This window comes from Heteronotia binoei, chromosome 17 (genome assembly GCF_032191835.1).
Source record: "Heteronotia binoei isolate CCM8104 ecotype False Entrance Well chromosome 17, APGP_CSIRO_Hbin_v1, whole genome shotgun sequence".
In the NCBI taxonomy this organism is placed as follows: Eukaryota; Metazoa; Chordata; class Lepidosauria; order Squamata; family Gekkonidae; genus Heteronotia; species Heteronotia binoei.
Genome location: NC_083239.1, coordinates 53,761,067 through 53,788,331, shown reverse-complemented (window position 1 = coordinate 53,788,331; position 27,265 = coordinate 53,761,067). Strand labels below are relative to the sequence as shown.

General features: G+C 50.8%; 1 protein-coding gene across 1 annotated transcript in view; it reads left to right on the top strand.

Annotated features, from left to right (window-relative positions):
* Positions 1–27,265, top strand: part of PLEKHG2 (pleckstrin homology and RhoGEF domain containing G2) — a 38,210-nt gene that overhangs the window by 3,908 nt on the left and 7,037 nt on the right. The window contains exons 4-13 of the mRNA XM_060257788.1: positions 3,276–3,476; positions 4,658–4,750; positions 6,645–6,731; positions 11,012–11,045; positions 11,175–11,270; positions 12,679–12,780; positions 14,684–14,722; positions 19,195–19,211; positions 21,397–21,666; positions 25,036–26,512. Coding sequence (XP_060113771.1) covers positions 3,276–3,476; positions 4,658–4,750; positions 6,645–6,731; positions 11,012–11,045; positions 11,175–11,270; positions 12,679–12,780; positions 14,684–14,722; positions 19,195–19,211; positions 21,397–21,666; positions 25,036–26,512 — 2,416 coding nt within the window. The remainder of the gene's footprint in view (positions 1–3,275; positions 3,477–4,657; positions 4,751–6,644; positions 6,732–11,011; positions 11,046–11,174; positions 11,271–12,678; positions 12,781–14,683; positions 14,723–19,194; positions 19,212–21,396; positions 21,667–25,035; positions 26,513–27,265) is intronic.

The following is a 27,265-nucleotide window of genomic DNA, read 5'->3' as shown; positions in this document are numbered from 1 at the left end:
GGGCATTCAATGAAATTGCTGAGCAGTCAGGTTAGAACAGATAAAAGGAAGTCCTTCTTCACCCAAAGGGTGATTAACATGTGGAATTCACTGCCACAGGAGGTGGTGGCGGCTACAAGCATAGCCAGCTTCAAGAGGGGATTGGATAAAAATATGGAGCAGAGGTCCATCAGTGGCTATTAGCCACAGTATATATATATATATGTGTGTGTGTGTGTGTGTGTATATATATATATATATAATTTTTTTGGCCACTGTGTGACACAGAGTGTTGAACTGGATGGACCATTGGCCTGATCCAACATGTTCTTAAGGTTGCCTTTATTAGATTTGTCAAATTCAATAGATATTTTAACTAAAAGGTTTATAACATGAAATACTATAATGTTGATGATGCATAGTTTAGAGACAATAATAACTGACAATTTAGGTATTTTAAGAAAATATTGCAAATGCAGACTTGTATTTTTTGAAAGTATTTTTTTATGCAGAAAAAGATTAAGATGTACTCTAATTTTCTATCCCCTATTTTCTGAAACTAATAAAACTTTTAAAAGTCAAAGGTACGGGGTGGGAGGGCATCGTGAAGCGGCCTCAGTGAAGCCAGAACTGGGCTGGGGATCCATCCACATTCTTTGCCAATGGCTCAAACAGTAAAACACAAAAGTGTGTTTTTATTGGTTTCTTCTGAACACAAACATATTGGTTTCTTCTGCGTTCTGTTGAATCAGACTAGGGCTGCCAAGTTCCCGGGCTGGACGGGGGTTCTCCTACCCTGGAGGTTCCCAACCGGCCAGCCCTTACTGGGCTGGCGGGAGGATCCTCCCCCGACGTCGCTGGTGTGATGACATCACTCAGAAGTGATGTCATCTCACCGACCGCTCTAGGAGCATCTCGGAAAACTCTATGGTTTTCCTGGACTCTCTAGCCATTTGGGAGGAAAACTGTATGGTACCAAAAACAGTCCCCCGCCAGAAGCCGTGGGCAGCCGCTCTCCAGAGCCTCAGGCTGAGAAATGTCTTTCCCGTCACTTGCTGCCTGGTTCTTTTAAACTGGAGATGCCGGAGATTGAACCTGGGACCTTCTGCACGCCAAGCAGAGGCTCTGCCACTGAGCTACGGCCCCACTGAGCTATGGCTGTCCAGGATCTCAGGCTGAGGTCTTTCCCATCACCTCCTGCCTGGTCCTTTTAACTGGAGATGGTGGGGATTGAATCTGGGACCTTCTGCATGCCAAGCAGAAGCTCTGCCACTGAGCTACGGCCCCACTTCATGGCTCTCCAGGATCTCAGGCTGAGGTCTTTCCCATCACCTCCTGCCTGGTTCTTTTAAACTGGAGATGCCGGGGATTGAACCTGGGACCTTCTGCACACCAAGCAGTGGCTCTACCGCTGAGCCACATTCTTTCCTAATCCTGGGGTTGAGGGCCCTCCCTGAAACACCATCACCCCAAATTGTATTCGCTGCCTTCTTGAAGCTACACCCAGCGTCTCTGCGGGGCCACGAGGACTGCAGTCTTGCGTTGCATTCGACTCCCTCCTCAGCCGTCCGCACATCAAGTCACCCTCTTGCTGGGTCTCGACCTGCCCTGTAATAGGAGGACGGTAATATCAGCTTCCCTTCCGGAATAATTGCGGAGGCAACGATAATAAAATGCAGAAGAAGCACTTTGGAAAAAGCTAAGTGGTATTGTCAGGTTTCCACGCCATTGAAATTCGGCCATTAAACCTTTGCTTGGAGAAGAACTTTTTTGCGATGTTTATTTTCAGCCTCCAAAGGAGGAGAACGAATGCGTTGCAGAGGTGGTGGTGGTGGTTATTGTTGTTTCGAATAACAATGAAATGACAAAAAAGACCGCCAAGAATCAATAGCTTTTAATCCTTACTCCAGAAAAGCTCAAAGCGATACACCACAGTCTCCTTTCCTCTGTTTTATCCCCACAATAACCCTGTGCTGTAGATTATGCTGAGAGGGAGAAGGAGTGGCTGGTTCAGGGTCGCCCAGCAAACTCTCACGGCAGAGTGGGGATTGGAACCCAGACGCTGTAGATGCCCTCATTACTCTGCCACGCTGGCTTATGTGATTATATACTTATTTATACTATTAATCTTTACACAGTATCATTCTACACAGCTCTTTAAGATAGAAGCAAACTTCTGCTAAAACAATTTTATTGGTAACATATGGTAATAAATCTATATCTTACATCTTTAAAACTTATTTTATCTACCCCATATATTACTTTCTACCCACTCCTCCCCCCGTTACTTGACCCCCGCCAGTGTTATTTACTTAAAAAGCAAATGTTTAAAGGTACCCTTAACTATTAAAACAAAAATTTATATTCTTCCTCTTTTTAAAACTTAATGATTATCAAAAATTGTCCAATGTCCTTTTGTTTTCCACTCTTTTTCAACGTATCTTCTAAACTTTTTCCACTCTGTCTTAAAAACGTCCAAAACATAGTCTCTTAATATTCTTGTTAATTTGTCCATTTCACTCCATGTCATAACTTTTATAATCCAATCCCATTTCTCTGGTATTTTTTCTTGCTTCCACAACTGCGCATACAATGTCCTAGCAGCTGAGAGCAAGTACCAGATTAAAGTTCTATCTTCTTTTGGAAATTTTTCCATTTGTAATCCTATTCTATCTAAGACAGAAGCAAACTTGAGAGATTCCCTGCCACTAGAGAATAGGCTTTCACACACTTTTATTTTCATTGCTTGTAAGCTCATACTGCGTCAAGATTTTTGTTTCCTTCTCTGCATCTCTTCTCCCAATATTTCATTGCTACATCTCTGGCTTATTGCCCTGCGCTTTAAAACTGCAGGAAGAGACCCATGGCACAGAGTGTTAAAGCTGCAGTCCTGCAGTCCTAAGCTCTGCTCACGACCTGAGTTCGATCCCCGGCGGAAGCTGGGTTTTCAGGTAGCCGGCTCGAGGTTGACTCAGCCTTCCATCCTTCCAAGGTCGGTAAAATGAGTACCCAGCTTGCTGGGGGGGAAGTGTAGAGGACTGGGGAAGGCAATGGCAAACCACCCCGTCAAAAGTCAGCCATGAAAACGTTGTGAGAGCAATGTCACTCCAGAGTCGGAAACGACTGGTGCTTGCGCAGGGGACCTTTTCCTTAAAATTGCAGAGATATAAGTCGGAGATACAACAATGCTATATCCAAGCAGCCACTAGAGGGAGTAAAACATATGTGTAAAAGATGGAGAAAGATGAAAATACACCCAGACCAGCGCCCTTCCTTTCCCCCTGTGCCCTACAAAGTATCTCTCGCCTTCACAGGAGATCCAGGGGTTGTTGGTGGGCTGGACAGGCCCAGAACTTGGGGCCTTTGGAGAGCTGGTGCTGGAGGGGCAGTTCCGGGTGCCGCGAGCCCGCAAGGAGCGGGTCTTCTTCCTCCTAAGCAAGGTGATCCTGATCGCCAAGCGGCGCAGCGAAGGCTTCGTCTACAAGAGCCACATCTTCGTAAGAAGGGGAGGGGTGTTTGGGAGGGGAGGGAGGTCGGCATCTCCCGAGTTTGGGGGCATCCCCAGTTGGGGAACAGGAGTGGGGAGGGAGCTGATGGAATCTGAGTCTGTAGACGGGGGCAAGAAAAGATCCCCATTGCTCACAAGACACAAAACACAGAGCCCATTACAACTTGTGTCAAGGAGCATTTTTAAAATTTAAGTAGTTTATTTGTCATCTTCTAGTTTATTCGCCAGTTTGGTGTAGTGGTGAAGTGAGCGAACTCTTATCTGGGAGAACTGGGTTTGATTCCCCACTCCTCCACTTGCAGCTGCTGGAGTGGCCTTGGGTCAGCCGCATCTCTCGTAGGAGTTGTCCTTGAAAGGGCAGCTGCTGTAAGAGGTCTCTCAGCCCCACCTGCCTCACCGGTGTCTGTTGTGGGGGAGGAAGGTAAAGGAGATTGTGACCACTCTGAGATTCAGAGTATAGAGCGGTATGTACGTCCAATATCGTCATTATCTTCTTCTTCTCAGAGTTTCAGATGGCTTAAAGCGAAGATAAAATGCATAATAAGACCTTAACAACCCAAAACTTAACATCGCAATTTAGGATTGCAAGCGACTTAATCAAATGCTGCATTAAATAAAACTGTTTTCATTTGCTTCTGAAATTTTGGAAGGGGGAGGGGCTAGACCTGGGGACGGTGTTTGGCACCTATATTTGTGCAGACCCTTACAAAAATTCCCAGAAATGGCAGAAGATAACCGCAAAGGCATACTTAGGCCTGGGAGGGCCCTGGGTTCAAATCTTGCCTCTGCCCGAGGCTAGTTATGTTCAGAGACTCTCTGCGATCACACACATTCAATAATCCACTTTCAATGCACTTCCAACTGGATTTTGGCAGTTCACACAGTAAAATCCAGTTGGAAAGTGCACAACAGGTAGCTTAGGCTGAGAGAGAAAGGTCCCCCATGCCTTTCTTAGGTGAGCGGGTTCTCGAACCCAGGTCTTCACAATCCTTGTCTTTAACCACAACTCCACACTGACTCATTCCACAAATGAAAACAGGGCCTTATTAAGTACACACAGCATATTTCCAAAGCTCTCACGGCGCATCCCTGAACTGCAGAGTGTGCCTGGCGCACCCCAGGTTGTGCATCTTGCCCCTTTGACTTTGGCTCTTTCCTCTGGGTCCGCAGTGCTGCAACTTGGCCCTGCAGGAGAACACGAAGGACCCGCTCAGCTTCCGGATCTCTGACCTCTCCATCCCCAAACAGCAGCACCTGGTCCAGGTAAGCAACTGTCTCCCGGGAGAGCTGGAGCTGAGCAGGTGGGAGGAGGAGAGCAGCGTAATTTCCAAAAACAGAGAAGCACTTGGTTAGTTTTTGGACAGTAGGAATGCTCTCCACAGCATGCACATTGAACCTGGCGATAACGGATGCATGTGCCACACACAGCATGAGAAAGCGCATACCTCTGGGTACGATCAAAATGGGTGCTTGCAAGCTGTCAATACTCCTGCCCTGATGTTGTCCGAACCAGCCAGGGGTGATGCCATCATAATATTTATACCCTGCCTCAGAGGAAGGCTCGGCCTCTCTGCCCTGTTGTTGGCCCTCCAGAGGAACTGGTTGGCCCCTGTGTGAGACAGGAGGCTGGACTAGATGGACCCTCCCTGGTCTGATCCAGCAGGGCTCTTCTGATGTTCTTTTCAGGGGAAGGCCTCAGCCTCTCTGCCCTGTTGCTGGCCCTCCAGAGGAACTGGCTGGCCACTGTGTGAGACAGGAGGCTGGACTAGATGGACCCTCCCTGGTCTGACCCAGCAGGGCTCTTCTGATGTTCTTCTCAGGGGAAGGTCTTGGTTTCTCTGCCCTGTTGTTGGCCCTCCAGAGGAACTGGTTGGCCTCTGTGTGAGACAGGAGGCTGGACTAGATGGATCCTCACTGGTCAGATCTAGCAGGTCTCTTCTGATGTTCTTATCAGGGGAAGGTCTCAGACTCTCTGCCCTGTTGTTGGCCCTGCAGAGAAACTAGCTGGCCATTGTGTGAAACAGGAGGCTGGACAACATGGACCCTCCCTGGTCTGATCCAGCAGGGCTCTTCTGATGTTCTTCTCAGGGGAAAGCCTCGGCCTCTCTGCCTGTTGTTGGCCCTCCAGAGGAACTGGTTGGCCCCTGTGTGAAACAGGAGGCTGGACTAGATGGACCCTCCCTGGTCTGATCCAACAGTGTTCTTCTGATGTTCTTCTCAGGGGAAGGCCTCGGCCTCTCTGCCCTGTTGTTGGCCCTGCAGAGTAACTAGCTGGCCATTGTGTGAAACAGAATGCTGGACTAGATGGACCCTCCCAGCAGGGCACTTCTGATGTTCTCCTACCATCAGAGGAAATCTTCTCCTCTTAAGTGGAAGGGATCCATGGGTTCCAAGCCTAATTAGAAAAGATGTCATTTCCTTTCTTTTACCCCTGACTTTTTGATATGGTTTATTCACATTCGACATTTGAGAATTCCATAATTCGGAATTCCCTTGTCCAGTGTTTTAATAGTCTCTATATTTTGAACGCATACCAAATGTGGGGCTGTCTGCGGGAAATGCCTTCTTTCCCACCTGCGGGTTTTGCTCTCCTCTCACTGAATGAGTGGCATGGCTACTTTCTGCCTGCTGGGAAAACAGTTCAGCCTCGTGCCTCAGCAGTTTGGCTGGCCACCAGCAATGGAAACCCAACGGCACCGTTGGGTTCTGCAGAGGCGTGGAGGGAAAATGTGATCGGACAGATCGACATCTGCGTCCTAGACCAGAGAGATCTCATGAGACTGCTATTGAGATGTGCTGAAATCAGGGCTCTTTTTGTAGCAGGAACTCCTTTGCATATTAGGCCACACCGCTTTGATGTAGCCAATCCTCTAAGAGCTTACAGGGCTCTTCTTCCAGGGCCTACTGTAAGCTCCAGGAGGATTGGCTACATCAGAGGGTGTGGCCCAGGGGTGGGATTCTAGCAGGAGCTCCTTTGCATATTAGGCCGCACCCCCTTGATGTAGCCAATCCTCTTAAGAGCTTACAGGGCTCTTCTTACAGGGCCTACTGTAAGCTCCAGGAGGATTGGCTACATCGGGAGTGTGTGGCCTAATATGCAAAGGAGTTCCTGCTACAAAAAAAGCTCCGGCTGAAACGTTTGCCTTCTCTAACACAGGTGAAAAACCAAGAAGAGAAACGACTGTGGATCCACTACCTGAAGCGTCTGATAGTGGAGAACCATCCAGCATCTATTCCTCAGAAGGTAAATGTAGCCCTCGAGGCAGGGGTGACATAGGCTTGCCAACCTCCAGGTGGTGGCTGGAGATTTCCTGGGATTACAGCTGATCTCCGGGTGACGGGGATCAGTTCCCCTGGAGAAAAATGGCCGCTTTGGAAGGTGGACTCTGTGGAGTTAGACCAGGGGTAGCAAAATTTGCTTAGCGTGAGAACCACGTAGAAGAAATGTCTGATGTTTGAGAGCCGCAAGACCATGAGCAAATATTGTACACAGAGAAAGATAAAACACACATGTATGCACAACCAACCTAGAAGGCGACTTTTAAAAAAAGCAAAAACTGGGAATAACTGTCCCCATAAGACCAGCATAGGGAAAGGTTAGGAAATTATTTTTTGGCACTAGTGGAAGAAGGAAACAGACACATATGGGACTGCCAAGCCCCTGGTCCGGGCAAGGAATCTCCCACACGGGAGGTTCCCAACCCGCCAGCCCACATTGGGCCAGCGGGGGGAACCTCCCCCTGCATCGCTGGTGTGATGACAAAAGAACATAAGAGAAGCCATGTTGGATCAGGCCAATGGCCCATCCAGTCCAACACTCTGTGTCACATAAGAACATAAGAGAAGCCCTGTTGGATCAAGCCAATGGCCCATCCAGTCCAACACTCTGTGTCACAGAAGAACATAAGAGAAGCCCTGTTGGATCAGGCCAGTGGCCCCTCCAGTCCAACACTCTGTGTCACATAAGAACATAAGAGAAGCCCTGTTGGATCAAGCCAATGGCCCATCCAGTCCAACACTCTGTGTCACAGAAGAACATAAGAGAAGCCCTGTTGGATCAAGCCAATGGCCCATCCAGTCCAACACTCTGTGTCACGTAAGAACATAAGAGAAGCCATGTTGGATCAGGCCAGTGGCCCATCCAGTCCAACACTCTGTGTCACAGAAGAACATAAGAGAAGCCATGTTGGATCAGGCCAATGGCCCATCCAGTCCAACACTGTGTCACATAAGTACATAAGAGAAGCCATGTTGGATCACGCCAATGGCCCATCCAGTCCAACACTCTGTGTCATATAAGAACATAAGAGAAGCCATGTTGGATCAGGCCAATGGCCCATTCAGTCCAACACTCTGTGTCACAGAAGAACATAAGAGAAGCCATGTTGGATCAGGCCAATGGCCCATCCAGTCCAACACTCTGTGTCACAGAAGAACATAAGAGAAGCCATGTTGGATCAGGCCAATGGCCCATCCAGTCCAACACTCTGTGTCACAGAAGAACATAAGAGAAGCCATGTTGGATCAGGCCCATGGCCCATCCAGTCCAAACCTGTGTGTCACATAAGAACATAAAAGAAGCCATGTTGGATCAGGCCAATGGCCCATCCAGTCCGACACTCTGTGTCACATAAGAACATAAGAGAAGCCATGTCGGATCAGGCCAGTGGCCCATTCAGTCCAACACTCTGTGTCACATAAGAACATAAGAGAAGCCCTGTTGGATCAGGCCAGTGGCCCCTCCAGTCCAACACTGTGTCACATAAGAACATAAGAGAAGCCATGTTGGAGCAGGCCAATGGCCCATCCAGTCCAACACTCTGTGTCACAGAAGAACATAAGAGAAGCCCTGTTGGATCAGGCCAATGGCCCCTTCAGTCCAACACTCTGTGTCACAGAAGAACATAAGAGAAGCCATGTTGGAGCAGGCCAATGGCCCATCCAGTCCAACACTCTGTGTCACATAAGTACATAAGAGAAGCCATGTTGGATCACGCCAATGGCCCATCCAGTCCAACACTCTGTGTCATATAAGAACATAAGAGAAGCCATGTTGGATCAGGCCAATGGCCCATTCAGTCCAACACTCTGTGTCACAGAAGAACATAAGAGAAGCCATGTTGGATCAGGCCAATGGCCCATCCAGTCCGACACTCTGTGTCACATAAGAACATAAGAGAAGCCCTGTTGGATCAGGCCAATGGCCCATCCAGTCCAACACTCTGTATCACAAAGTGGCCAACACACACACACACACACACTGTGGCTAATGATGTCACTCCAGTAGCACTCCCAGGCTCCTGACCCTGCGCACCGGTACTAGTGGCGCACTGTCAAAAACCGGCAAGGGGATTTCCCCACCCGGACCGCTGCGACCTAGGCAGAGGACCTCTGTCTTCGCTGGATTTAACTTTAGCCCACTCAGCCCAAGCCAGCCCGCCATGGCTTGCAACGCCTGGTCCAAATTTACAGGGACGTTGTCATGCCGGCCATCCATCCATAGATAGAGCTGGGTGTCATCAGCGTATGCGCTGTGGCTAATAGCCACTGATGGGCCTCTGCTCCATATCTTTATCCAATCCCCTCTTGAAGCTGGCGATGCTTGCAGCCACCACCTCCTGTAGCAGTGAATTCCATGTGCTAATCACCCTTTGAGTGAAGAAGGACTTCCTGTTAATGCCTGGGAACGGGTGGTGAAGCACTGTGCTCCCAGGCTCTTTAAAGACCGACAACCCCCCACCACCACCCTTGATCAGCTGATCAGTGGGTAAAACCACGCGGGGGGCTGGCGACTCCTAGGATGCCCCTCTGGCATGCTCAAGATCAGCGCTGGAGCAATGGCGGCGAGCCAGTCGCTGAAAGAGCAGCCAGGCCACTTTCTCCTCCCCACTTCCTTCCCATTCAATCCAGGAAGGAAGTGGGGAGGAGAAAGTGGTGTATTAGTGTGGCTCAAAATTCACTTTAGAACAGATCCTAACAGCCTTCTTGATTGTATGAAAAGAGGCCCATATATTTCATCCTGGTCAGCAGATCTTGTGTCCAAACTTCACCAGTTGGGGATAGAGGTTGATGATTTTTTTTTTATGATGAGTCATATATCTTCAGATGTACTAAACTGAGACTGTGGGAGTTGGAGGAAATGAAACTATGGCCAACAGACCCTTACATTTGCTCCCCTGCTTCCTTAGGTCTTTATGCTTTCTGCAGCAAAATGCCCCATTATCTATTAACCATTCCAAGTCATCGCAGGGCATTTATGTTGGCTAGACTAAATGCCTTTTTACAAGGGAGATATCATCGAGATATCATCCGTAAAGATTTATTTTGCAAGCTTTCTTTCTCCCCAGATTTGTCTGTTCTGCCTCCCTGTTATTATTTATTGAACGATACTGAGGGGGAAGTTAGCGAGGCTGTGGCAAAAAGTTTTGGCTGACATCCTAAAATTTAGATCTGACCATGTATGAATGCATCTGTAAGCTCGGTTTCATTTTGATTTTATCTCCAATGTTTAAATTTTTATATTCTGTGTATTTTTATTCGCAACTGTTATGCCATTAAAGATTTGGTATGGAGAAATGGAACTGGCAGAGACTGACCAAGAGAGAGATCTTGGGGTCGTGGTAGATAACTCACTGAAAATGTCAAGACAGTGTGCGATGGCAATAAAAAAGGCCAACGTCATGCTGGGAATTATTAGGAAGGGAATTGAAAACAAATCAGCCAGTATCATAATGCCCCCTGTATAAATCGATGGTGCGGTCTCATTTGGAGTACTGTGTGCAGTTCTGGTCACTGCACCTAAAAAGGATATTATAGCATTGGAAAAAGTGCAGAAAAGGGCAACTAGAATGATTAAAGGTTTGGAACACTTTCCCTATGAAGAAAGGTTAAAATGCTTAGGGCTCTTCAGCTTGGAGAAACGTCGACTGCGGGGTGACATGATAGAGGTTGACAAGATTATGCATGGGATGGAGAAAGCAGAGAAAGAAGTCCTTTTCACCTTTTCTCACAATACAAGAACTCATGGGCATTCAATGAAATTGCTGAGCAGTCAGGTTAGAACAGATAAAAGGAAGTCCTTCTTCACCCAAAGGGTGATTAACACATGGAATTCACTGCCACAGGAGGTGGTGGCGGCTACAAGCATAGCCAGCTTCAAGAGGGAATTGGCCACTGTGTGACACAGAGTGCTGGACTGGATGGGCCATTGGCCTGATCCAACATGGCTTCTCTTATGTTCTTATTAAAAACATCTCCCTTTCTCACACTTCTTCCAGACCTGATAAGAGCTGTCTGTGTGAATGTGGAGGAGAGGCACCTCACAGCCAGGCTGCGGCGTAAACATCCTTGGGCTAGATGGTTCTACTGTTTGCCCAAACGTTGTAAATGGGAGGGGGGCGGTGGATACTAGCAGCCTGCTTTCTGTCTAAGAAACCATCATTGCACTTAGAAATATGCATGATTGACAGCTGGTCTGAAGCAGCAAGATCTATTCCTTTGTCTCTCTCTCTCTCTTTGACATAGGCCAAACAAGTCCTGCTGGAGAACAGCTTCCAGAGTAAGCGTCCCCCCACCCCCTCTTTCCATAGATGTCGATGGATATCGAGTCTCAGCCCCAGATCATATTTCTCTAGTACTCATTCCGTGTGTGTTCTTCCAGGCCATCCCATTTCCCCCTTCCCTACAGATTCCCCAGAGGTCTTCCCGGACGCCCCAAAGAAACCCCTGCCTTCCCCTCGGCTGGATGAGACTAAAGTCTGCACCCGCGGCAGGCGGCAATCAGGTGAGAGAGAAGGGGCAAGCTGCAATGTGGAGCCAGTGCCAGAAATGCTTTGAAAAATCTTTGAGCATCTGGTCGATGGCGGAACTCACTACCCCAAGATGTGCTAGTGACCACCGTTACAGACAGCTTTTCAAATGGTCAGTGTTATGTATTGTCTTGGGTTCTTGTTGCCTGAGCTTGAGACAGGCACTCCTTGCAAACCAGGATCCTGAAAACCTGGACGAACTGACCAATCAGGATGCTAGGCAGGTAACAACTTGTAACAAAGAGATGCAAATGAAGGATTCTGGAGCGAGCCAATGGGAGTAACTGTTAAAGGAGCCGTGTTTAACTCAGCCAGAGTGTATATAATGAGTAAAGTGCCTATGGTTTTTGTGACTGTTTCTTCTTGCAATAAAGTGTTCTTGGTGATTCAGAGCCGGCTGCACTCATTTTACAGTAGTCAGGACAGAATTTGGCGAGAGGGTTACTGAAACCATGCTTCAGTCTTTGCAGAGCCAGCTATGAATGCCGAGCCCACGCACCAGAGATCCACAGATGTGGAGGATATCAGATTGCTAACGAAGGGTGGGAAGCTGCCGGCAGCGCCGTTTAAACGAGACCCGTGCAGAGTTGCACGGGGGAGTGTTTTGCCCCACCAGAATCGTGTTTCAATCAGGCTGTGTGTAAACTGGAGGAAAGAGGGAATTATGGGAGCACAGACGATCTCCCTCTTCACCTTGTGGAACCCGCTGTTCACCCAGGGAGACTGGGTGTCAAGCATCGCCATTTCTCAATAATCAAGCTTTTGTTCTTTAATCAAAAGTTGCTTTATTGTGAAACTCCATAGCTTGTCCGAGGACAGACTCCTTGGAAGTAATGACGTACACACTATTGAATAGTAACTTATAGGAGAATTTCGAAAGGATAGGTTACAGATAACGTCAAAAGAATAACATAAAGATGCAAATTGAGTTGCGGGTTCAAAGGCTACTCGCTAGTATCTCTTTTATGGCTAAGGAATGTCAGCTAATAAAAACATCTCCCTTTCTCACACATTCTCTGAGAACCGATAAGACCTGGCTGTGTGAATCTGGGAGAGGCACTCTACACCGTTAATACAAGGTTACACTAAACATCCTGGGTCTAGATGGATTTATTATGCACCCTTTGGTTAGAAGAAGAAGTGGGGGGGGGGGGGAGCAAGGGTGATGTTCTGCTTTGTATCTGGCCTGTCTGCTGAACACATATAGAAATAGCATGCTTGACATAGGGTGACTGCTAGACAGACATGACTGGGCTTCCTTGTTGTGCACAGGCCATCCTGCCCAAGCTTCACCATCAAGCCAGCCCAAAAGCAATGGCTAACAGTGCCGAAAGCACCACCAGCTCCTTCTAGACACAACAGCCCTCTTCCTTTCTCTTCCAGAGCCACCCGAATACATGTATAGTCCCGAGAGAGCTCGGCGGAGCTGCCCCATCCTACTTCTGGAGAAGAGCGGATCCTATCGCCGTGGGCGCAGGCAGTCCGGTGAGGGTGTGCGGGGAGGTGGGCGCAGGCAGTCCGGGGAGGGCATGCGGGGAGGTGGGGGCAGGCAGTCCGGGGAGGGTGTGCGGGGAGGTGGGCGCAGGCAGTCCGGGGAGGGTGTGCGGGGAGGTGGGCGCAGGCAGTCCGGTGAGGGTGTGCGGGGAGGTGGGGGCAGGCAGTCCGGGGAGGGTGTGCGGGGAGGTGGGCGCAGGCAGTCCGGTGAGGGTGTGCGGGGAGGTGGGCGCAGGCAGTCCGGGGAGGGTGTGCGGGGAGGTGGGCGCAGGCAGTCCGGTGAGGGTGTGCGGGGAGGTGGGCGCAGGCAGTCCGGGGAGGGTGTGCGGGGAGGTGGGCGCAGGCAGTCCGGTGAGGGTGTGCGGGGAGGTGGGCGCAGGCAGTCCGGGGAGGGTGTGCGGGGAGGTGGGCGCAGGCAGTCCGGGGAGGGTGTGCGGGGAGGTGGGCGCAGGCAGTCCGGTGAGGGTGTGCGGGGAGGTGGGCGCAGGCAGTCCGGGGAGGGTGTGCGGGGAGGTGGGCGCAGGCAGTCCGGGGAGGGTGTGCAGTGCCAGGCTATGCACAAGGTGACTGAAATCCTTGGGAATGTCCAAATGATGCTGCGTGCTCCACAGAGTGCCACTAGAGGGCAGTGTGCCATCAGGAAATCTGGTCTCCCTGGACACAGGTTTGGAAACGAACTTCCCTGCTTGCTTGACTGATCGGTCGATTGACTTCCTCTATCTCCCCATCTTTCTCCCGAATCAGGGCTGCCAAGATCCCACCGGGTACGAGGGATCCCCCAGTTTGTAGGGCCCCAACTTGCCAGCACAGAGCAAGTTGCCAGAGGGATCCTTTACCCCAAAGAGCTCCATCGCTGGGCGACATGCCTTGCACGATGACATCACCTGGAAGTGACGTCATATATGAACATATGAAGCTGCCTTCTACTGAATCAGACCCTCTTCGGTCCATCAAAGTCAGTCTTGTCTACTCAGACTGGCAGCGGCTCTCCAGGGTCTCAAGCGGAGGTTTTTCACACCTATTTGCCTGGACCTTTTTTAGTTGGAGATGCCAGGGATTGAACCTGGGATCTTCTGCTTACCAAGCAGATGCTCTACTCCTGAGCCACCATCACTCCCCTAGAACATGCCGGGGACATTCTAGGATTCACGACAAAACTCTATGGTGCCATAGAGTTTTTCCATGGATCCTAGAGCGTTCTGGAGTGACGTGCCCGGCGTGATGATGTCACTTACATCATCATGCCACATGGGCTTCACATGCACAAGAGAAGAGCCGCCCACCACAGTGGCAGAGGGACTTGGCAACTGTCCCCCATGGGGGCCCAAGATGGCTTCCCTAATTTGCTCCTCTCCATTTAATCCTTACCACAACGACCCTGTGCGGCGGTAAGGTTGCCAGGTCTGTGTTGCAAAATACCCGAAGGCTTTGGGGGTGGATCTGGGAGAGGGCAGGATTTGGGGAGGGGCCTCAGCCTGGCACAGTGCCCTAAAGCTCACCCTTCAAAGCAGTGATTTTTCTCCAGCTCTCTGGCTTTTACAACTGATCTCTGCCACCTGGAGATCAGTTGTGAAAGCCAGAGATCTCCAGGCCCCACCTGGAGGCTGGCAACCCTATCAGAGGTGGGTGTGTGACAGACCCAAGGTCACTCAGTGAGCTTCCATGGCAAGAGTGGGGTTTCGAACCCGGGTCTCCCAGATCCTACTCCGACGCTCTTAACGCCTTCATCATATTCCAGACCAAGGCCGGTAATCTAAATTTATTCCCCACCTGCTCAACAATATTTGTTGCAACTCCACAAGACCCCGCTTGGCCCTAAAGCAACTCTTCTTTTTCCTCCGTCTCTCCCCCTCCTCTGAATTGATATTTCTCTCTCTGTTCCCCCCTGCCCCAGAACCAGCCAAGGAGTCGGAAGGATCATTTCATCAAGCAAGTAAGTTCTTCCTTCTCTTAACTCTGTGCCCATTTGGGATTTGGATTCGGACCTGCTCCGCCTGAGAATCCCAAGTGTTGTTGAGATATTTCTGAGATTTGCAAACCCTTCCACCGCCACCACCCAGTCCTGAAATTCGGAATAACTTTCTCAAAGTCTTTTCCCAGAAAGAGGGAACTGGCTCTGGAGACAGGGTCCTGTAATTACTACAAAAGAGAAAGAGAATGGAAAGTTAGATTCCAGTTCATTAGCATCCCAGAGGCTGACAAGGTTTTCCAGTTATGAGCTTTTGAGAGCGAAAAAAGAGAGTCAAGGGTGCAGAAAATTAGCATCTGTGGCCAGTCAGGGTACACAATACTGACCTTGGTGGACCGATGGTGAGAGGCGGTCTAAGGCAGCTTCATGTGTGTTCAGCTTTGGCGAGGGTCTGCGGCTCAGGGCAGAGGCTCTGCTTGGCAGGCAGAAGGTCCCAGGTTCAATCCCCGGCATCTCCACTTAAAGGACCAGGCAGGAGGTGATGGGAAAGACCTCAGCCTGAGACCCTGGAGAGCCATGAAGTGGGGCTGTAGCTCAGCAGCAGAACCTCTGCTTGGCATGCAGAAGGTCCCAGCTTCAATCCCTGACATCTCCAGTTGAAAAGGACCAGGCAGGAGGTGATGGGAAAGATCTCTGCCTGAGACCCTGGAGAACCATGAAGTGGGGCTGTAGCTCAGCAGCAGAGCCTCTGCTTGGCATGCAGAAGGTCCCAGGTTCAATCCCCAGCATCTCCACTTAAAGGACCAGGCAGGAGGTGATGGGAAAGACCTCAGCCTGAGACCCTGGAAAGCCATGAAGTAGGGCTGTAGCTCAGCGAAAGAGCCTCTGCTTGGCATGCAGAAGGTCCCAGGTTAAATCCCCAGCATCTCCACTTGAAGGACCAGGCAGGAGGTGATGGGAAAGACCTCAGCCTGAGACCCTGGAGAACCATGAAGTGGGGCTGTAGCTCAGCAGCAGAGCCTCTGCTTGGCATGCAGAAGGTCCCAGGTTCAATCCCCGGCATCTCCACTTAAAGGACCAGGCAGGAGGTGATGGGAAAGACCTCAGCCTGAGACCCTGGAGAGCCATGAAGTGGGGCTGTAGCTCAGCGGAAGAGCCTCTGCTTGGCATGCAGAAGGTCCCAGGTTCAATCCCCAGCATCTCCACTTAAAGGACCAGGCAGGAGGTGATGGGAAAGACCTCAGCCTGAGACCCTGGAAAGCTATGAAGTGGGGCTGTGGATCAGTGGGCAGAGCCTCTGCTTGGCAGGCAGAAGGTCCCAGGTTCAATCCCCGGCATCTCCAACTAAAAAGGGTCCAGGCTAGCAGGCGTGAAAAACCTCCTCTGGAGACCCTGAAGTCTGAGACCCTGCCAGTCTGAGTAGCCAAGAATTGACTTTGATGGACCGAGGGTCTGATTCAGTAGAAGGCAGCTTCATGCGTTCATATATATGTGTGTGCACATACATGTACATGTATGTCTCGTTCAGCACTATGGAACAGCAGCTCAAGCAATTTAAAAAATGATCCCCTTAGGGAAGGGGTGGTAGCTTAGTAGCTGAGCATCTGCTTTGTACGAAGGTGTGTCCCTGGCATCTCCACCTTAAAGGATCTCAGGTGTAGGAGGCTGAGAAGGGCCATCTCAGCCGGTGATCCTGGAGAGCCGCTGCCAGTTGTAAGAGATGGTGCCACACTTCGTTCTCCTGGAGAGCTCGGGCGTGGGGGGGAACCTTGTGCTGCAGAATATCCCCAGCTCAGCATTTCCCCCAAAGGGATTTTGGGTCGCTCAGAGAGTCCCGGCCAGACAGTTGAAAAGAAACAGGCCTCGGCTAGCTGGCTCCAGGGCTCAAAAGGTGGTCTTTATGGAGCTGTTTTGAAGGAGAGTTCAGAAGTGCCTCTTAATTGGGTTGCCAAACTCTTCAGCGGGGCAAGACGCCAGGAGAACAGCAATACTGACTTTGAAAGGCTGTCATAGGGAGGATAGTGCAGGGTTGTTTTCTGTGGTCCCAGAAGGCTGGACTAGAACGAACGGGTTGAAATTAAATCAAGAGTTTCTGGCTCAACATGAGGAAGAGCTTCCTGGCCGTTAGAGCGGTTCCTCGGTGGAACAGGCTTCCTCCTCAGGAGGTGGTGGGCTCTCCTTCCTTGGAGGTTTTTAGACAGAGCCTAGATGGCCATCCGACAGGAATATGATTGTAATAGTATCACTGTTCTCTGCTCTGGTCAGACCTCACCTGGAGTATTGTGTTCAGTTTTGGGCACCACATTTTAAGAAGGATCTAGACAAACTGGAAGGGGTCCAGAGGAGGGCGACGAAGATGGTGAGGAGTCTGGAGACCAAGTCCTATGAGGAAAGGTTGAAGGAGCTGGGGATGTTTAGCCTGGAGAGGAGACAGCTGAGAGGTGATAGGATCACCATCTTCAAGTACTCGAAGGGCTGTCATATAGAGGATGGTGTGGAATTGTTTTATGTGGCCCCAGAAGGTAGGACCAGAGCCAATGGGTTGAAATTAAATCAGAAGAATTACTGGCTCAATGTTAGGAAGAACTTCCTGACCGTGAGAGCTGTTCCTCAGTGGAACAGGCTTCCTCCTCGGGAGGGGGTGGGCTCTCCTTTCTTGGAGGTATTTCAACAGAGGCTAGATGGCCATCTGACAGCGATGAAGATCCTGGGAATTTAGGGGGAGGCGTTTGTGAGTTCCCTACATTGTGCAAAGGGTTAGAATAGAGGACCCCGAAGATCCCTTCCAACTGGATGATTTATAATGATTCCATGAATGAAATGATGCACAAGGTGGAGAGAGTTGACAAGGAGAGCGTTATCTCCCTCTCCCAATGGACTAGAACTCAAGGGTTTAAGTTGAAGCCTACGGGCAGTGGGTTCAGGGCAGGCAAAAAGAAATGCTGCTTTGCACAGAGAAAGATCCAAAAGCGGAATTCGTTCCCAGAGGATGCAGTCGTGGCTATAGGAATAAGCACTGCTGCACTGCACTGGCTGCCGATTGTATACCGGATCCGGTACAAAGTGCTGGTCATAACCTTTAAAGCCCTATATGGCCAAGGACCGACCTACCTGAGGGACCGTCTCTCCCCATATGAGCCCCAGAGAGCACTGAGGTCAGTAGGCAAAAATAAACTGAATATCCCTGGGCCGAAAGAAGTAAAACTGCAAAGCACCCGCACTCGGGCCTTTTCCGCCGCAGCCCCACAACTCTGGAACCAGCTCCCAGAGGAGGTGCGGGCCCTGCGGAACTTAGATCAGTTCCGCAGGGCCTGCAAGACCGCCCTCTTCAAACAGGCGTTCATTAATGATGGTACCAATGTTTACTGCTAAATTAATAATGCTTACCGCCACTGTTAGTCTAGGAATGTTTTAATCACTGATTGGTTTTAATGTGTTCTTAATGTTTTATTATTGTATTGTTCATTTTAAATGTTGTAAGCCGCCCTGAGCCTGCTCTGGCGGGGGAGGGCGGGGTATAAATAAAATTTTACATTACATTACATTACATAAGCAGCTTTAAAAGGCTTATGTAGATTCATGGTGGATGTCTATCAATGGCTACTAGCCCGGGTGGCTGAGGGAAACCTCCAAATTCAGAGCCACTAATCCTCTGATTTCCAGAGCAAGGAGGCAACATCAGGGGAAAGTCTCGGCTTTTATGCTCTGTTGTTTGCGCTCCAGAGGAACTGGTTGGCCCCTGTGGGAGACAGGAGGCTGGACTAGCTGGACCCTCACTGGCCTGATCCAGCAGGGCTCTTCTGAGGTTCTTCTCAGGGGAAGGCCTCAGCCTCTCTGCCCTGTTGTTGGCCCTCCAGAGGAACTGGCTGGCCACTGTGTGAGACAGGAGGCTGAATTAGATGGACCCTCACTGATCTGATCCAGCAGGGCTCTTCTGATGTTCTTCTCAGGGGAAGGCCTCAGCCTCTCTGCCCTGTTGTGGGCCCTTCAGAGGAACTGGCTGTCCACTGTGTAAGACAGGAGGCTGGACTAGATGGACCCTCCCTGGTCTGACCCAGCAGGGCTCTTTTGATGTTCTTCTCAGGGGAAGGCCTTGGTCTCTCTGCCCTGTTGTTGGCCCTCCAGAGGAACTGGCTGGTCACTGTGTGAGGCAGTAGGCTGGACTAGATGGACCCTCCCTGGTCTGACCCTGCAGGACTCTTCTGATGTTCTTCTCAGGGGAAGGCCTCAGCCTCTCTGCCCTGTTGTGGACCCTTCAGAGGAACTGGTTGGCCACTGTGTGAGACAGGAGGCTGGACTAGATGGACCCTCCCTGGTCTGATCCAGCAGGGCTCTTCTGATGTTAATACACTTTTCTGGGGCTGATTCTATTAGTTTTCTAATTTTGCTTTTTTAAAAGAAAAAATTATCTGGCTGCTTTATCTTTATGTTGTTGATGTGAGCTTTTTTCTTTCTTTTTTTCCTTCTCGTCTCTTCCCTGCTCGGGATGTTCTCAGACATGACCGAGTTAAAGGTAGGCTTACCGTCTGAACGTGCACTATTGAAGGGGGGAGGCAAATCAATGTATTTCCTTCATTCCCTTCCGGACCCTCTTTCCTGCAGCATCCCAAATGGAATGAATCAACGAGAAACATGCCATTTACGTTGGATTGTAAAAGCAAAGCAAATTGACAAAATAGGCATAGAACAGGAATTGCTTTTTAAAAAGCCGCTGTAGTTTCAAGAGCTCCGGAGATGCTTCCTGAGAATTTCACTAAAAGCATCAAGTAAAACCATTAAATCTTAATACCTTAATGCAGGTCTCTAACTGCAACGTCTTAAAACGTTTCCAAGGCTGAGTGTGAAAGAATCCAGATTATGGATTTATTAGGCGTAGATTGGATTTGGCTAAGAAGCCGTTTCCCCCAAGGGGCCCGCTTGGGAGAAGACCACCAGGCTTGAGAGCGGATGAGGGGTCGCCAACCTTTTTGAAACTGTGGGCAGCTTTGGAATTCTAATAGAGCATGGCGGGCGCAGCCACAAAATGGCTGCCGCAGGGGGCGAAGCCTGCCACAAAATGGCTGCCACAGGGGCGAAGCCTGCCACAAAATGGCTGCCGCAGGGGGCGAAGCCTGCCACAAAATGGCTGCTTCAGGGGGCAAAGCCTGCCACAAAATGGCTGCCGCAGGGGGCGAAGCCTGCCACAAAATGGCTGCTTCAGGGGGCAAAGCCTGCCACAAAATGGCTGCCGCAGGGGGCGAAGCCTGCCACAAAATGGCTGCCGCAGGGGGCGAAGCCTGCCACAAAATGGCTGCCGCAGGGGGCGAAGCCTGCCACAAAATGGCTGCCACAGGGGCAAAGCCTGCCACAAAATGGCTGCCGCAGGGGCGAAGCCTGCCACAAAATGGCTGCTTCAGGGGGCAAAGCCTGCCACAAAATGGCTGCCGCAGGGGGCGAAGCCTGCCACAAAATGGCTGCCACAGGGGCGAAGCCTGCCACAAAATGGCTGCTGCAGGGGGCGAAGCCTGCTACAAAATGGCTACCACAGGGGGCGAAGCCGGCTACAAAATGGCTGCTTCAGGGGGCGAAGCCTGCCACAAAATGGCTGCCACAGGGGGTGAAGCCTGCCACAAAAAAAGCCCAGCAGGAATTAATTTGCATCTCAAACCATACCCCCTGACACCAAGCCAGCCTGAACTGCGTTCCTGTGCGTTCTTGCTCAAAAAAGCCCTGCTTATTACCATAGAGTTTTCCCTCCCAAATTGCTAGAGCATTCGGGAAAACCATAGAGTTTTCCCGGAAGCTCCTAGAGCAGCCGGCACGGAACATCGCCGGCACAATGACGTCACTGCGAGTGATGTCATTGCGCCAGCGATGTCGGGGGACCCTTGCCCGGCCCGGGAACTTGGAGCAACCCAAAAAGAGTAACATGGAAAATGGAGCAGGACAAAAACACTAAAGCATCCACGATAAACCAGCCTCAAGAATAATTAATTTCTATTCATATACAAAACATAGAAACCTTGTGCAATAAATATTACAGAGGTGCAAAGGTATCACGTCCAAGTCCCGTAAGCTCACATTTACGACGAGAGTTCTTGTTTTTGTAGAAAAGGGTCGGAATGCGATAAGACAAGCCGTGAAAACGGAGTCCAACGCTCCAATTCTTCTTTAGACGTAACTGGTGCAGATCATAACGACAGCAAGGCACACTGACGCAACAGGGATGCGCACAGGGCCCTGTTTCACACGTGGCTTCTTCAAGCTTCAGTATCTTTTATAATATTATACATGGCAACAGCTCAATCCTTTCTGCAGAATAACAATGGCCCAGGAACTTGGCAGCCCTGTGGGTATAATGCCATAGAGCAGAGGTGGCCAACGGTAGCTCTCCAGATGTTTTTTGCCTACAACTCCCATCAGCCCCAGCCAGCATGGCCAATGGCTGGGGCTGATGGGAGAAGTAGGCAAAAAAAACATCTGGAGAGCTACCGTTGGACACCCCTGCCATACAGTCCACCCTCCAAAGCAGCCATTTTCTCCAGGGGAACTGCTCTCTGTCGCCTGCAGGTCAATTGAATAACAGGAGATCTCCAGCTAGCACCTGGAGGTTGGCAACCCTGATAGGGAGGCTCCCAGCTGTAAAATATTGTGCTAGATCAGTGGCCCCGCAAGGCCCACCTAATACTCATCTGTGATGCCACGTTTTGTCCGTGCAGCATGCTGACAGCGCTGGAGAGCTCTTCCCAGCTGCGGAGTCCTTTCGCCCCTCCGGCAGTTCCTGCACTCTGGCTTCCAGCGTGATGGAGGCTGAGCCAGGAGATTCAGACCCAGAGGAAGGGGAGTTCTCTCTGTCTGAAGAGCCCGTCCCCACCAACCTGTCCATCACAGAGGAGATCCTGGAGCTACTCAGCCAGCGAGGCCTGGACAAGGAAAAAGGGACTGTTCCGGGGCCGGGAAACCCAGAGATGTCCAGCGTGGGTGTGCAGGTAACGGAGGAGGGACAGGTGGCATGCACTGCGGATGGGGACTCAAGTTAGGAGTGGAGAGAGGCCTCCTGATTCCTGTTCCAAACTTTGGGAGCAAGTCACAATTCTGGGAGGACTCCAGAGTGTACCTGGAGGCTGGCAGCCCTCTTCTGTCTCATTGTTAAGCTGTGTGCTGCTAAACAAATAGAGAATAGGGTTGCCTGGTTCAATTAAAGAAATATCTTTGGGGGTGGAGCCAGGAGACTTTGGGGGTGGAGCCAGGAGCAAGGTTGAGACAAGCATAATTGAACTCCAAACGAAGTTCTGGCCATCGCATTGAGATGGACCGCGCACCTTTCAAATGCCTCCCCTCCGTTGGAAATAACGGATAGGGGCACCTTCTTTTGGAGTTCACAGAATTGCACCCCCTGGTCCAATCCTTTTGTAACATGGAGGGTGTTTGGAGGAGAGGCGCCAGATGCTATGCTGAAAATCTGTTGCCTCTATCTCAAAAAACGGCTCCCCCAGAGCCTCAGAAACCCATAGATCTCCATTATTCCCTATGGGAATCGGTCTCCGTAGGGAATAATGGGAGCACCCAGCAGACCTTCCCCTGCTGTTTTCTGATGACCCTGATGCGGGGGAGGGCCTCCAAACCGGAGGATCCCCTGCCCCCACCTGGGGAATGTCAAGCAAGCGGATCTCAGAGTAACCAGTCCGTGAGTTGAAACAAAGTATGGTTTTATTGATAATCCATATGCTTCTATTGAGCCAAGAATTGGAACTGATACAGAGTAACAGCAGAATGCATACTTAAAGGTGGCACATCAAAGGTTCCATAAACATTGCTACAATTGCTAAACATTTCTATATTCACGTGTGAAAGTTCACACGGTTCCCTTCTTTATCTCCTTTGTGGTTACTCTTCCTGGGTCCAGGCGCTGCCTGGGAAATCGTCCCTGGAGGCTTTATCTTCAAAGGCGCATTCTTGCATTTGTTAGTAAACGCGAAAGAGGCGCGGGCTGGTTCTCTACTTTGATGTGCCTCAGATTCATTTTAGGGTTAGTAACAGTTAAGGCATGGCAGTTATATTCTGATAAACACAGACAGTCGTAGTAAGACATTGCTTGACAACCCTAACAGAGATACTTATTTATACAACAGGGGAATAAATCTGTGGGCTTTACTGCCAAAGGATGTCGTGATGGCCACAGGTATAAATCGCTTCAAAAGGGGATTCGATCCTGGATTCATAGAGGATACATCTGTCAGTGGCTACTAGCCCCGGTGGCTGAGAGGAACTGCCACATTCAGAGGCGCTAATTTCCTGAATCCCAAAGCCAGTAGGCAACCTTAGGGGAAGACCTTGGCCTCTGTGCCCTGTTGCTAGCTGTCCAGAGGAAAGGGTTGGCCTCTGCGTGAACAGGTGGGTAGCAAGAAAATAAAGCACAAGGCTTCCGCGATGACCAGCCTCAGACACTAAAGAAACAATAACCATGTTATCGAAAGCTCAGTGTATTCTACGTAACATAAAGCACAGACCCCGCTCAGTGATTTGCATTAAGTTGCTCGCAGTGACTTGAAGTTTGGAGACTTGACTTTCTTGGCGTTCATACCCTCGTATCTGAAATTGATTACCTGATGCTTGAAGAAGCAACTGTGAAACGAGGTAATAGTACATCCTTGTTGCAGTGCAATGTTGTTGTACTCCGCTCTGAGCCCCCCAAAAGGGGGAAGGGGCGGAATAGATATAAACTAACAACAACAACAACAATAATAATAATAATAAATTGGACTGCTGGCTGCCTTAAAATTTGCATCTACTCGGACATCATTCATCGTTCTTCTCCAGCGCTAACTCAGACCTTTCAAGGAAGCCACATTGGGCTGCTTCAAAAATTGGACGATTTCTGATGGCTACTTTGGGATGTTCTGTTTCCTAAATTATTGAGTTGTGTCTGTGCTTTATGTTACATAGAATACACAAAGCTTTCGATAATATTGTTATTGTTTCTTTAGTGTCTGAGCCCGGTCATCACGGAAACTGTGGGCTTTATTTTCTCGCTACCTACCACCGCGGTTCTCTTGTTGTGTTACTTAATCCCCAGGTGGGGGCAAGGGATCCCCCAGTTTGGAGGCCCTCCCCCCACTTCAGGATCATCAGAAAGCAGGCAGGGGGGGGAGGAAATGTCTGCTGGGCACTCCTTTATTCCCTATGAAGTCTGTTCCCATAGGACGGGGGTGTCGACAGTGACGCCCCAGGTAGGTGCCCACTTGCCGCCAACCCCCACACTGCTGCAATGCAGTGTCCCGCTCTACTGCACTCCACCCCCCGGGCACCACCCCTTGCCACCCGCCCACCCCCTCCTTCCCTTCCCATCGCCTCCCCCCCCCCCCCCCGTGCGATCACAGCGTGCCACGCCTGGGCCTTGCCAGCTGCAGCACACATCTTCCAAAGGACGTGCTGGAGAATGCTTGGGAGGGAGAGCCAAGCATTCTCCAGCGTGTCCTTTGGAAGATAAGATGCACGCCTGTCATGATCCTGGGCCTAGTGAGGCCTGCCGGCCCAGGGAAGCCTGTTTAGGAGTTACTGGGGAAATCCTACATCTCCCAGGTTCCTCTCTGTCCCTCTGATAGGGTAGCGAGGGCTTTGGAGGGAAACAGGCCCAGAGAGGGGTGGGGCCTGGGAAGAGAATATAAAGGCCCAGCACAGGAAGTGGGTGTTCTTTCCCTGGGAGGCTGAGCTAGAGGTAGGCTGTGCCTGAAGAGCTTGAGCAGGGGAAAGTTCCCTCACCCAAGGGAAGGGGTGAGTGCTGGTTAGTAGTTTAGGGACTGTAAATTCAGACGAGTTAGGACTTTTGTTTATTTTTCCCTTCACCCTTTTACTGTTTTATGCACCTTGTTAATTTATATTGCACTGCAATAAACCATTTTGTTGTTGTTCACTCTGCCTGGTCCTCACGCCTATTATTTGGCCTAAGCTACAAGAGGCCTTGAAGGGCTTGGGAGGGAACTCTGGGCCTTCTCAAGGGGAACCCTTAACCCAGAGTGGTGGCAGCAATTGGTTAATACCCCCCTGAGTTGTGACAACGCTGCCTTTCAGCCGGCAGGGCCCAGGTGTGATCGCACTGGGGGTGGGGAAGGCAAAAGGACGGGAAGGGAGGGGTGGGCAGTGGTGACGGGTGGGCGGCAGTGGACGGGCAGAGGAGGCAGGCAAACTAGGTGGTTTCCTGGGGCACTGGGAGGGGGGGAGCCCAATTTGGCATCCCAACCCTCCCGGCACCCTAGGCAACCACCTAGTTTGCCTAGTGGGCGAGCCAGCCCTGGATGTTTGCAAACGAACCGTGGTTTTGTGTGATATCTGAAGCAAGTCTTTCCCTCTTTGCCTAGGATCAACTCCCACAAAATGATGTCCTGAAAGAACTAGAGGAGGAGGAGCCGGACTTCCAGGAAGACACGCCCTTTGAACCCCTCCATGCTCCATCCCAAAGCCACTCCCTCCAGGAACGGGCCCTTCCGACACTCAGCCACTCCTTCACCAGCGACTCCTCGGAAGGAGAGGAGGAGAGGCAGCAGGGAGAGGAGAACGGCCCGTCTCCTCTCCATGTCTTGGAGGAGCTGGCCTCAGAGGACGTCTGCAGCAAGCTGGAAGATGCCAATGGCCCTGTCTGCTCTGAGCAGGAGGCAACTGACAGAGAGCGCCTGCCCCAGGGGGATGGAGACTGGTCCAGCCAGTGCCACCAGAGCTCTCTGGTTGGCTCGGACAAAGAGGAGAAAGGAGCCAAGTGGGAGTCTACGCTAAGCAAAGATGACTGGCTGCTAATTGAGAAGATCAAGAATTATTACGAAGGAGCAGAGGCGCTGGTGAAGGGGCCCGGACCGGGCAAGAAAGAGTGCGCCCCTTCTGTGCCCACCGGCGTGGTACGGGAGTCCATCCTTCGATTCAACAGCATCTTAAGCCAAAACGATGCCCAGGATGGGGGAGTGGGTGGGGCCAAATCCAGAAGGCCCCGCCCACCACCCAGCACATCCAATCATGATCTCTCCGGCAGGGGCCGGAGCGAATCGTGTAGCACATTTGGGCCTTCATGCCGAGAGGATTCCAAGGAAGGGCAGAGCCAGCCGGCCCTGAGCCCGGAACAGTCCAAAAGGGGGCGGAGCCAGTCTGACGGTGCCCAATCACCAGAAAGGGCGGAGCTTTCCCATAACGTAAAGGCCCAGTTATTACATCCTAGCTGTAAGAATTCTGAGAAGGGGCAGGACTCGTCTAACGGCATCCATTCGAATCACACCCAAAACGATGCTGGCCAAGAAAGGAACCATCACAGGCCCCAAAGTGGGAGTGGCTTAGAGGAGGAGGTGGAGTCCGAGTTCAAGTCCTGCGCAGAGATCCGGAAAGCGTGGCAGGAGAAAGAGCGAAGGGTCCTAGATACCCCGAGAAAAGAGGTCAAAACAGGCAGTAGGGAATTATGTTGCCCCCAAGAGACACTGGCGTATGCGGAACCTTTGTGCATCGTGGAGGATTCTGATTTGGAGGAACCCCTGTCAACTCCAAGCAGAAGTCCACAGCATGGAGCACACGGCGGAGCGGCAGAAAGAAGGCCGTTGGCCACGGTTGCCGATGGATCTTCTGGCTACCTCCCCTCGCTGGACGTCTACGAGAACGGGGACCCGTGTCTCTTGGAGAACTCGGAGCGGATTATCAACAAAGTCCATGCCTTGGCTAAGATGTACAGTGAGAAAATCAGTCGGCTGAAAGCTCAAAAGAAGGGGATGGAGAGGCTGAGGGGACGGCCTCCGAGGAGGGCTGCCAGCGGAAACCTAGTCGGGGCGCAGGATGGGAGGACGGGAGCCAGCATCCCCCACTGTGAGTGCACCTGAGCACTGCGGGGTTCTTCTCTTAGAGTTGCCAAGTCCAATTCAAGAAGTATCTGGGGGGTGGAGCCAGGAGACTTTGGGGGTGGAGCCAATAGACTTTGGGGATGGAGCCAGGAGGCTTTGGGGTGGGGCCAGGAGACTGGGGTTGGAGCCAAGAGACTTTGGGGGTGGAGCCAAGAGGCTTTGGGGTGGAGCCAGGAGATGAGGGGGTGGAGCCAGGAGACTTGGGGGTGGAACCAGGAGAAAGGTTGTGACAAGCATCATTGAACTCCAAAGGGAGCTCTGGCTATCACATGTAAAGGGACCACACTTCTTTTAAATGCCTTCCCTTCATTGGAAATAATGAAGGCTGAGGCACCTTCTTTGGAGGCTCAGAATTGGACCCCCTGGTCCAATCCTTTTGAAACTGGGAGGGTATTTAGAGGAGAGGCAAAGGATGCTATGCTGAAAATGTGGTGCCTCTATCTCAAAAAGCAGCCCCCCTCCCCCAGAGCCCCAGATACCCACAGATCAATCTTCCATTATACCCGATGGGAATCGGTCTCCATAGGGAATAATGGAGTGCCCAGCAGACATTTCCCTCCCTCTTCTCCGCTTTCTGATGACACTGAAACAGGGAGAGGGCCCCCAAACCGGGGAATCCCCTGCCCCCACGTGGGGATTAGTAGCGATAAACCACTATGCCAAAAAGCAAACACTTGATCTTAAATTAGAAAAAAAATATTTCGTTCTCTAGGTGCAT